Source organism: Aulonocara sp. 'chitande type north' Nkhata Bay, linkage group LG15 (assembly GCF_057382095.1).
Source record: "Aulonocara sp. 'chitande type north' Nkhata Bay isolate Kocher_YH1m ecotype deep benthic linkage group LG15, A_spYH_male_GT1.1, whole genome shotgun sequence".
Lineage (NCBI taxonomy): Eukaryota > Metazoa > Chordata > Actinopteri > Cichliformes > Cichlidae > Aulonocara > Aulonocara sp. 'chitande type north' Nkhata Bay.
Window position 1 is genome coordinate 27,606,460 of NC_141358.1, and position 11,716 is coordinate 27,618,175.

An 11,716-nucleotide genomic window follows, 5' to 3' on the forward strand; every position below is an offset into this window, starting at 1 on the left:
ACATTTTCCCACCAATAGGAAAGGGTGGGAGTTTTTTGGTTTTGTTTTTGCTCACAGGCGGAGAGTGTTTTCCTTATAAAACACAGTTTTTACCGTTTCTTCCTGCAGTAAATATAAACAATGATAGTATTCAGGAAAAAAACAAACATTGCAGATATTTTTTATCATAACTCTGGTTTTACGTGACCTATCAACACAATTTAAAAACTGGTATAAAGTCCACATTTTTTCCGTCAATTGTTCCATCTGTCCTGCTCACATCTCCAATGGTTGTACGCGTTGTCATTAACGTGGCTTCACTCCACATCAGCCACGCCGCTTTGCTAGCTAAAACACTGGTGTCGGCACATAAGGACGCTGTCATAGCCTGCCAACGACGTTGATTAGCTGTGTATATACGAATGTGAATCACATTATTGGCTGGACTATGGGATAAGATGGCATCGTTCTAATCCCATACGGGAGCAGCCAGTCACTTACTGACTAACACTGCAAAACAGAATTGTTAAAGTATTGTGACAGCCAGTGGGCTGGCCTTGTGTTTTGGTTTTTCTGTTACCTGTTTCTTGCAGGTAGGTGGAGCTGACCAAATTATAGATGCAGCACACCTAAGAAGGCCAGTCCCAATGTATAAAGACACCTTGACTCTCTCCGTCTGGCACCCATCAAGTTCATTTGAGGCTTCAGTTATGGCTGTTTTGTCCTTTAAATTGTGTTGAAGTTGCTTCACCTTATTTTCATTAAATATATCTTACAATGTTTAAAAGCCTGTGTGTGGTCTCCCACTTGCTTGTCACTTCCTTTGAGCCGGGTTGTGACAGTATTAATTGTAATTTCTGTGCGGAGAAAACTCTTAGGAGGCAAGAAACACAGACTCAAAGATTTTTACATGTACATGGGCGATGCCCCGACACGATCTCTGCACCAACGTGTGCACTGTGTGTGTGTCACAGAGGAATCGCGCGGGGCTCTCAGTACATCCTTTATTTATACTCAAACAACAACAGGCGTGGCATATATAGAATTCAATAACAACTCCTTAAAAGGAAAAACCGTTAGCTATCTGTTGAAACAGGAGGTAGCTGTTTTGCTGTCACAGCACATATTTTCTCACACAATGTCTCACTTCCCTTTCCTGCAGTTGTACGACTCATATGCTCTTCTTCCTTTAAATGAAGCTACAAATAAACATAACACAAAACTCAAAATCTCCCAACAATTTCAATTTGGGTTAGATTTTTTTTTGTGCGCAACGCAGATTTTCTGTGCGCAGAGACCATGCCAGCAGTGCGCAATTGCGCACGTGCGCAGCTTAGAGGGAACATTGCTCTTCGGCCGCTGCGCTTCAGGCATCTGCCATCTTTTTCCGAACAAAATATCCACACTCACCGCCGCGCTATGAATTGTGGGATGTATGGGACCATGAAGTCTATGCCAGACTACACTTCAAATTTGGGAAAATGAAGGGCGCATTTGAAGTACACTTCGAATTGGGACACCCTTCATCGCGTCGCTGTGACGTAATTGGCCTGCCTTGAGCTGTGTCCCAAAACGTAGGCCGCATCCTTCGGAGGACCCTGCCTTCGCGGTCAATGTGGGCCAGGTCCTTCGAAGACCAAGAAGGCCGGAAGTGCGAGGCTGTGAAATGGGACAGTCAGATTCAGATTTATGTCACCGCTGTCTCGGTGGAGTTTAATAAACTCAGCCGTCTGCTCCTTGCTATCTAAAATACAACAGGACACTGGGGTAAATTCTCGACCGTCTCACACTTCTGTGTAATCCGTTTTCTGTTTAACGTTTATTCAGCTTTGTGAAAATCCCGGAGGAACCCACCCGATGGATTAATAAAGTTTTATTTAATCTAATCTAATAACTTTGATCTCAGCCAACCAGATTTACTCCGGAACAAAAAAAAAACACAGAAAAAAGCCAAACAATTACATTTTTAAGTTATCGGAGTGACTTATATATCATGTTTAACCTGAGTAACGAAAGACAGCAGGGGTCTGAAAACGATGAAGCCAGGAGTCCGCTGCTCTTGCTGGTTCGAGTGACGATTGAACCCCCCGGCTAGCTATTGAGCGGGTGGGTAACAGACATTTCCGAAAACGTCAGAGCACTTCTGCAAATATGTGATGTCTTGAAAAACCAAGCAGGTTATTCAACTACATTCTTGCCTGAAAATATGTTCAAAGTTATTTTTGTGACCCAGAAAGAGTAATAAGAGTAATATTAAAACTTAGTAGCGGCCGCCGTTGTTGAAAACTGGAATTGGCTGGGCCGGGCAATGAATTCTGGGATATATGGTGGGCCACAAAGGACACACCCGACCCGTCCTTCAAATTCGGGGAAATGAAGGACGCATTTGTCGGCCACATTTGAAGGAGTCGACGAATTGGGACAGCCTTCGTCGCCTGGCTGTGACGTAATCGGCCTTCAAATGCGGCCTCCGAAGGATGCAGCCTACGTTTTGGGACACAGCTTGAGTCTCTGCTCTCAGCTCTGAGTCAAGCAGGGAGTTTATTTTGAAGATTTTGGTCATATCCGTCAGATTTGGGGACAGATGACAAACATTTTAGTGTGCATTGTTTCTCGCAGTCATCCATGTTTTATATGCGGCCAGATGTTTTTGTTCTTCAGGTTTGTGTCTCTAATAAAAATAACAGAATGTATAAATGAGTTTGAATACTTAACTTTATTGAACACTTCATTTAGACAGAGTACAATTAGAAGTAAATTTTCAGATTTACACGTTATTTGCATGATGAAACCTCAAACACGTGTTCTAATAAAATAATATTATATGATCTTTTCTGCCAATAACCAATACATTGATCCTTCATAAATCTCTGGTTAGTCTGCCTGACTTCAGTTGCCAGCAGGAAGCAGCTGACGATGTTTCCATGACAACAACCTCTGATCCCTGAGCAAACAAAGCTGCTGATGATTTTGAAGGTGAACACGTGATGGATAAGAACTTCGTGGGGCTTTTATTGTGAAAAGCTGCAACTTTGACTCAATTGAGCTTCATATGAACATCCTTGAATGCAAGGACGTTCATATGAAGCTCAATTGAGTCAAAGTTGCAGCTTTTCACAATAAAAGCCCCACGGAGTTCTTATCCATCACTTCTTTTAAACTGAAAGTACAGAAACTGTTACTGTCAGAGATTTTTTTATACAAGAAGGTAAAAGATTTTTACTATTTAAAAATCAAAGTAACAAAAGAATGAAAATAAATAAATGCTGGGCATGTACTTACACCTGGTTTAATACTGCAGGAAAGCGCAGCACCCACAGCCTCATCGAGCTCAGTGCGTCTGAACTCTGAGGTCCTGCTGGAGTCACAGTCAAACTTTGACAGACGTCAGAAATCTCTCAGATCAGGAAATAAATTACAGAAAAAAATTAAGACAAAAGAAAAAATACGGACGAGTTCAGCCTCTGAAACAAGAAGTGTTTCTGCTTTCATTCTGACGATGTCATCTCTGTGTATGAGCTGTTCACCTGTCCACAGCTGTCTGCCTACAGGGATACAAACAAAGTGAAGAAACTGTCAGTTATAAGAACCCAAACAAAAATACATTTAATCATTTATACATGTGCAGTTTTTTTGGTTGCAGAGTGTCCTTCAGTGACAAAAACTGATCATGACAATAAATTAGTTCTGATGAATTTAGAGGAAACCCTGGTTGGAATTTGAAAGTTTGAGCCGAGTTTTACCCGTCAGTGTCGATGTTTCATCTCCTCAACTTCAGGAGGAAGCGCTGAGCACTCTGCACCGTATTCTGAAACAAAGAAAAACCACAATAGGAACCGATTAAAGAAAAACCACAATAGGAACCGATTAACCGTCAGACCGGCCAACACTCCCAATCTTCCGATTTTAAGACCACCCCCATTTTCACCCCATTTCCCCATTTTCGAAACTCCTCAGATTTGTGTGTTTGTTTCCTAAGTTGCTGCTTACATTTTCAACTGAACTAGATCAGCCGATATGCAGACAATTTTCTTTTGTACCTATTAAATCTTAGACCATCAGGCTCCATGTTTTCTACTGTTTTCACTTTGTTCTGCACATATAGCATACAGTCAGGTCCATATATATTTGGCCACTGACACAAAAAAGAGGTTTTTTTTTGCCTGTTTACTGAAACATATTCCAATTATAGTTATATGACGAACATGGACATAATGTGGATACCCTCAGCTTTCATTTGAGCGTATCCACATTCAAATTGGATGATGGGTTTAGGAGTATCAGCTCCTCAACATGTGCCAACTTGTTTTTAAAATAAAAAGTAATTGGACAGTTGACTAAAAGGCTATTTCATGGGAAGGTGTGGGCAACTCCTTCATGTCATTATCAATTAAGCAGATAAAAGACCTGGAGTTTATTTGAGGTGCGGTGCTTGCATTTGGAAGATTTTTCTTGAGCAGAAAACATGCAGTCAAAGGAGCTCTCCATACACGTGAAACAAGCCATCTTTAAATTGTGAAAACAGAATAAAAACATTAGAGAATACAATATTAGGAGTGGCAAAATCTACAGTTTTGGTACATGCCGAGAAAGAAAAAAAGCACTGGTGAACAATGCAAAAAGACCTGGACATCCACGGAAGGCAACAGTGGTGGATGATTACAGAATCATTGAAGAGAAACCCCTTCACAACAGCCAACCACGTGAATAACACTCTCCAGGAGGTAAAAGTACGGATATCCAAGTCTACCATAAAGAGAAGACTGCATGAAAGTAAATACAGAGAGTTCAGTGCAGGGTGCAAGCGACTTGTAAGCCTCATGAATAGAAAGGTTAAACTGGACTTTGCTGAAAAACATCTAAAAAAGCCAGCACAGTTCAGGAAAAACATTCTTTGGACAGATGAGTTTAAGAAAAAGGTGGGGAGACGGTGCCGAACAGCTCATGATCCAAAGCATACTACATCATGCACACATTTTGCACAATTTCCTCCTGTAAAAGTCATATTTGTATATATTGGACCTATTTCTTATATTTTGTTCTAAAATATTGTATTATTTAATTTAGTTCAGCCTGTTACTGTTATTGTCTTGAAGTGGTTGCAACCAACATAATTTCCTTAGGGATGATTAAACTATTCTGATTCTGATTAAAACACAATGGAGGCAGTGTGATGGCTGCCAGTGGCACTGGGACACTAGTGTTTATTGATGATATGACACAGGACTGAAGCAGCTAAATGATTTCTGAGGTGTTCAGAGACAAACTGTCTGCTCAAATCCAGCTAAATGAAGTCCAGTTGATTGGACAGTGTTTCATAATACAGATGGACAATAACCCAAAAATACAGTCAAAATCCAGGAGTTTATTAAAGCAAAGTGGAAAATTCATGAATTACCAAGTCAGTTAGCTGATCTTAACCCAACCGAGCATTTCACTTCATGATGTCCATGACTTCAGGTTGTCAGTGCCAGCAATAAGTTTTCAACCAAGTTAGAAATGAATATTTTATTTTCACTTATTTAATTTGTCAGATTACGTCTGAGCCCCTGAAATGAAGGAATTGTGTTAAAAAATATTTATCGCCTTTTTATGCAATCTTTTTGTTCAACCCAACTTAAAGCTGAAAGTCTACACTTCAACTGGATCTGACTTGTTTCCTTTAAAATTAATTGTGGTAATGTACAGAACCACAAAAGCTGTGTCTGATTGGATGAAAGAGCTCTTATGAGGAGATCATTTAACCTGTTTTAAGTTTTTGTCATTCATGCATCTAAAATGATTTGATTTCATTTGAATTTGATAAAAAAATAAAAGTATGTAATGCTCAAAAGTAAAAGAGTAAAATCTGATGAGACTGAAAAATAAAACAAAAATAAAAACATAAATAAATAAAATAAAATAAAATAAAATAAATACCTCCATGAGCATGGCCACCGTCATTGGCCCCACCCCTCCTGGAACAGGTGTGATGTATCCTGCTCTCTGACTGGCGGAGGAGTAGTGAACGTCTCCAACCACTCGCTTACCGCTGGGCCTTGTCTCATCTGTAGCAGGGGTCAAAGGTCACAGAGTGAATCATTTTAAAGAATTACAGTTTTAAAGCTCAGAGCTAAACTTGGTCATTGGTTTATATTTTCCACTGCAGATCATTTTAGGATTGATTCACTCGCAGGATTGTTTCCACCCAGCTGGGGTTCCTGTGGAAACAATCCTGCTTCTGATTGGTTAAAAGAAAAGAAAAAAAAACAAGCTGCTGGCTGGAAAAAGGAAGTCAATAAGCGTAAGGGGATGCTGATACCGGGGACATGGTTAATTCCACAGTCAATGACCACGGCACCCTCCTTCACCCACTCTCCTCTCACCATCTCTGCTCTGCCGGCCCCCACCACTAGGATATCAGCCCGGCCCACCTGCAGACGCAAGAAGTGTTTGAGTGATGGAGGCAATCTGTTCTGTTTGATTTTAAAGGTGATTTTGTTTGAATTTTAACTTTTTAATTTTGCTTTTTAGGTTAGCTTTTATTCATTTCATGATTTATTTCGTATCTGCATGTTGTTACCTGCTCAGGTAGGTCAGGTGTCTTTGAGTGGCAGGTGGTCACAGTGGCATGGTTCCACAGCAGCAGGTCGTGCATCGGAGCGCCAACGATTTTACTGCGACCAATAACCACCGCGTGCTTCCCCGCCACAAACACGCCTGCACAGGTACAGGAAGTCACAGGCAAAGGTGTTTACTGGAACTGTCAGTGATGATGTTTGTATGTCTGATGAACAACAAACACATGATTTCAGATTTACAATCATGTGGTTACAATTATGTGTCTGCAGCAGGTCTTTACACCTAACCACCGTTTATCCCCAGGAGACGCATCCGCCACTTTCAACGAATGACATAATGTTCACAGTGTTCCCAATGTTCTGAATGTTCTCGGTGTTGCCAATAGTCCCAGCTTTCTGAATGTTCTCAGAATTCCCAATGTTCCCAGTGTTTCTAGTGTGCTGAATGTTCTCAGTGTTCCCAGTGTTCTGAATGTTCTCAGTATTCCCAATGTTCCCAGTTTTCTGAATGTTCTCAGAATTCCCAATGTTCCCACTGTTCTAAATGTTCTCAGTGTTCCCAGCAGTCTGAATGTTCTCAGAATTCCCAATGTTCCCAGTGTGCTGCTACCTGTCTGTCTGATGAGCTCCATGCAGGCGTTGGGGGTGCAGGGGATGAAGCAGTCATTCAGATCTCCTCGAGACAGTTTACCTGCATTAATGCAGCTCAGCCTGCACACACACACACACACACACACACACACACACACACACACACACACACACACAGTGTTAGTGATGAGTATTTGGTGATGAACACAGGAAGTGATGCGCTCACTGACCCATCTACGTCTTTTTGCGAGGACACAGCGTTGGTGACGAACTCAGTGTCAATGCAGTTTGCGGAGTCCAATGGCAGCTGCACGATCAGACCGTGTACGCACGCGTTCTCGTTCACAGACATGATGCTGTGCAGCACCTGCAGGGCGACAGAAAACAAGAACCAATCAGACCTTCGATCACGTCACGGAGAAAAGATGATGACGATGAAGATGATGCATGAAGACCTCGTCCTGCGTGGTTGTGTTCGGCAGCCGGATATGTTTGGCTTCAATTCCAACCTGCAGGAAACAAAGTGAAGCTGCATCAGCCCACTGTGTGCGTGTGTGTGTGTGTGCATGTGTGTGTACGGAAGGACCAGAGGTTATGGTTAGGTTGAGGCTGAGGTTTAAGCTGAGGGTTAAGGTTAGTGTTACGGCCCCTAGCCTTGGAAGAAGTGAGCCAGACTTCCTTCAAGCAAATTTGAGTGTGACAACACACTCAGACAATTGGCTGCCTGGGAACCTGTAAGCCACAGGTTCCCAGGCAGCCAATTTCCTCCAGGGAAAGTCTATTGGACCAGCTGAGGGATGCTAGACCAATCAGTGACTGATTGGGCACACTTGCATCTTTAAAAGTAGGGATGGGTATCGTTTAGGTTTTATCCGATACCGGTGCCAAATCGGTACTTTTGAAACGGTGCCGGTGCTCAAACGGTGCTCAAACCGGTGCTTAAAGAATGGAGAACACAAAATTGGTCCAAAAACCTCTCATGTTCAGCTGTTTTTTGTAAAAAGATAACAATGTTAGCCTTTTCTGCAGCTATGGGGCATATATGGTATCACTCTTGGCTGGAAGCAGTGCTTAAACAATGGAAAAAACACAAACTTTGTCCAAAAACCTCTCATGTTTAACTGTTTTCCACTTTTTCTTTGGTCATTTTAGCCTTTTTAGCCAGGGTGAAGGGAGTATCTGCCATCAAACAAGAAGACAGCTGCATGTAGCTATGATGATGTTTGCTAGCTCACCTTACATGCATTAATGTAATAACGTGGTTAGCCTACTCAACGTAAATTAGCTACTCACGCAGAGAAGAACGGCTGCTGCCACCATCATCCGTCATCATTTCTGCTACACTGGCAGGGCTAGGGGCCAGGACTCTCCTCTTCGTGTTTTTGGGAGATGTTGCATAACAGGCAACCCACCGGCAGTAGATGTGCTCGGTGTGAGGTCTCGCGGCAAGCTATCAAATACGGCGCATTTCTGGGCTTTTAAAAAAAACGCTATGCGTCGCCAGGTGTTTCATCGGATTTGAGGTGTTACCTCCTTTGACAGTATCACAGTATCAGCTTAAAGCACTTGTTGCAGGCTGCTGAGTTTGCATCTTTTGCTATGAAGTACAGCCAGACTTTTGACCGCTTCGCCTTGGACATTTTTAATCTGTAGCTCTGCTCTAACAGAACGTACGTACCTGGCCCCGCCTACTATCCTCGGAAACGTAAAATGATTGGCTAGAATCTAAAGTGTATCACAGCTCAGGAAAAAAACGCACCGAAATAAAGCACCGAAATGTGCGCTGCTTTTCGGTCTGGTTACTACCGTTTATGTCAGAACCGGTGCCATCATGGCACCGGACACCGGTACCCATCCCTATTTAAAAGGCTGAAGAAAATTCATTCTGGGTCTGCTGTTTTCAACTGAGTGTGCAGTCTGCGTGCTTCTGTCTGGTAACCTTGTTTGTAAATCCCTGTCTCGACTGAGATTCTCTTGAGTAATGTTAGTTGTGCTACAGCCCATGGGGCTAATTTTGATTTCTACTGGTTGAAGCTTTAAGCGAGGAAGTTGTTTTTGCATCGGTTGTTTGTTTGTTTGTAGTAAATGCTGCTATTATTTTTCAGTTCTCTGAGTTTTTTTGTAATAAAACATTTTCGACTCCGATCTTCCCCGTGAGAATCTCATTTATGTTACCTCCCTTAACCCCTAGCAGAGATGGTTCGTAACAGTTAGGGTAAGCAACTAAGGAAAATATTGTCAATTACATGTCTTCACTAAGATAGGAAAACGAGTGTGTGTATGTTGGTCACCTCAGCTGCAGCCTTCAGTTTGGTGCTGATGTACAGGTTAGAGTCATCTCTGTCTCCCACCTGTGACACACACATACAGTTAAAAATAGCCATCCTGCAGGATCCTGCATCCTTCTCATTCTCTGACATGTTTGTTTCCTCCTGGAGGATCCTGAGCTGCTCCCGACTTATTTGCGGCTTTTTATTTCTACATCATTCGTGTTTTTAATTTTACTGACAGAACTTCTTTGATTTTTGGTCGCTCGTTTTTGTCCCCTCAGGTTAAACTGCTGTAAGATTTTGGAGGTTTGTCCCATTTTTCACAAACAGACTGAAAATGATGGCCACGCACTCAGCAGTCACAGGTGTTTCTAATGTTCTGTCATTTATATCATTGAGGTGCACACGTCACCTGGTCACTGCTCTGCCGTAAACAGAAACGAGATGGGAGGCAGTCACATGTTTGTGTGTTTGTGTGAGAGGACCAGGAGCTCCAGCCTGAGCTGGGAGTGGAGGTCAAAGTTCAGTTGACTGGTTTCATCTGGTCACAAACACTAAAACAAAGCTGCTTTTTGTTGACAGGTGACAACAGGTGTGCACAGGTAAACTGCAGAGAGCAGCCCCGGGTAAAGTCTAGTCTGAGTTATGATGGCGGAGCTCAGAGAACGACCTGATCAGGTCACTGTGAGGTTGTTAGAAAAAAATCGGTTTGAAGTATCGCTCCATCCAGAAGGGGGCGCTTCAGGCTCTCACCTGCAGGACCACCAGGCCCGGTCTGAACCCGGAGAACTGACTCGCCATCTTCTCCACCTCCTTCTTCAGTCTCTCCCTCACTATTCTGCACACACAGCCGCAGGGCTGGGGTCAAAGGTCAGACAGTTAACGGACTCAGAAGCCGTTCTGGTGGGTTGAGACTTACTTGGACGTTTTGTTCCCGGAGATGACAGTTGCTATGGAGTGCAGGCTTTGTTGGTAACCGGTGGCCCTGACACAGAGCGAGTGGGCGGCCAAGGACAACATGACTAAAAGAGAGAGCAAGAGAGAGAAAGAGCTTCAGCTGACTGAGGATAATCAATAAAATGGATGGAAAAATCTGGAAACATCTGGAAATGTGAGGGGTGATAGGCAAACCAAACTTTAGGGACTTTGATCAGCTGTGACTGCGATGCATAAAATTCACAAGTTCAGAAACATTCCTGAGAAAAAAGACCTGCAGACGTTTTTACAGTGTTTCATGTCTTTATCCTCTCTGAACGTTTATCCAGCTTAGAATGGATGTGACCCAACCGATACACACGAGCTCATGACATCAACATTAAACGTTCTCTTATTTCCTGTTAGGACGATAGCACTCAGAAAGGCCGACGACACAAAATAACCCAAGAGTGAAAAGAGCAAACTTAAAGTCAAACAAAATGCCAACCGGGGCCTCAGACGGACCCAAAGCAAGAGAAAGCTCTGATATCACGAGAGGCAGGAGCTCCAGGGCAGACAGGGTTAATAACTGCAGCCGTCTCCCACAAACTGTGAGCGTGTTTAACTGTTTTCCTTCATTGTAATCCTCATCATCATCAGCACAAAGTAAACAGAGACTGAAAAAGCAGAGATACACAGAGTGACAGTCTCTGAATCTGTGATGGCTTCAAAATGAAGAACCTTTACTTTTTCTGAACTTTAATGAAGTATAAAAAGCTTCATTAAAGGTTTGGAGGGTTGTTTAAAGTTCACCGTCAGCACTCGCAGCTGCTTTTCTAACCTCACAGTGAAGCTCACATGTTAATGATTACAGCCGCTCTGCAGAGAAGAATTGAACCGAGACTTGTGCAGCTTCACACAAACACACACTCCTCTGCAGCGCTGCCACGTTCACCTCCAGCAGCTTGAAGTTTTCCAAGATTCCCGAAACTTCAGGAAACTCTATGCGACTTCAAGAAAGCTCCTGAAAGCTGCACAAGCACAAAGAGAAGCTGAAAGAGCAGCAGCTTCATACCTGAGAGGCAGAGCAGAGGCAGTGACAAAAAGCTGCAGCAGATGTTTCCGTCTCTGTGGAGCTTCTGTCAAAGTAAGGAAGCCCAGCAGTGACAAAAATACTATGTGAGGAGGGAGAGAGGCAGCCACAGCATCTGACAGGAGTTAATTATTGACTGAACGGGTATCGCTTATTGATCGATCAGACTGAGCTGGGTATGTGGACAGCTGCACACTTCTCCTTATCTCACCTCGGTCTACAGAAGCTATGCTCATGTAGGTCTTTACTTACCTGCGCTGAGTTACCTGTACATCTGTCCACATGCTCAGAGTGCACACTAGCTCAAC

The 11,716-nt window shown here is 43.0% G+C and overlaps 1 protein-coding gene across 4 annotated transcripts; it reads right to left on the reverse strand.

Annotated features, from left to right (window-relative positions):
• Nucleotides 1-3,058: 3,058 nt before the first annotated feature.
• On the reverse strand, nt 3,059-11,471 carry LOC147313282 (C-1-tetrahydrofolate synthase, cytoplasmic-like). Of its 4 annotated transcripts, none has more exons than XM_086265351.1 (12): nt 11,391-11,471; nt 10,320-10,422; nt 10,154-10,238; nt 9,422-9,481; nt 7,586-7,639; nt 7,361-7,497; nt 7,150-7,250; nt 6,542-6,678; nt 6,281-6,392; nt 5,899-6,026; nt 3,723-3,787; nt 3,059-3,524 (listed from the first exon to the last, which is right to left on the reverse strand). In XM_086265351.1, the coding sequence occupies exons 2-11, from the start codon at nt 10,418-10,420 to the stop codon at nt 3,740-3,742; spliced, it is 963 nt and encodes a 320-aa protein (XP_086121477.1). In that variant the 5' UTR covers nt 10,421-10,422; nt 11,391-11,471; the 3' UTR covers nt 3,059-3,524; nt 3,723-3,739. The 4 variants fall into 4 exon arrangements, with proteins under 4 accessions (XP_086121477.1, XP_086121479.1, XP_086121478.1 ...); XM_086265353.1 differs by lacking the exon at nt 11,391-11,471 and adding an exon at nt 11,271-11,291; XM_086265352.1 differs by lacking the exon at nt 11,391-11,471 and adding an exon at nt 11,174-11,273.
• Nucleotides 11,472-11,716: the final 245 nt, after the last annotated feature.

Coding starts and splice junctions, on each gene's coding strand:
- LOC147313282 (XM_086265351.1), bottom strand. CDS start 10,420: ATGTTGTCCTTGGCCGCCCACTCGCTCTGTGTCAGGGCCACCGGTTAC. Junction 10,239..10,319: donor TCCGGGAACAAAACGTCCAA/GTAAGTCTCAAC, acceptor CTGTGTGTGCAG/AATAGTGAGGGAGAGACTGA. Junction 7,498..7,585: donor ACACAACCACGCAGGACGAG/GTCTTCATGCAT, acceptor GTCGCCCTGCAG/GTGCTGCACAGCATCATGTC.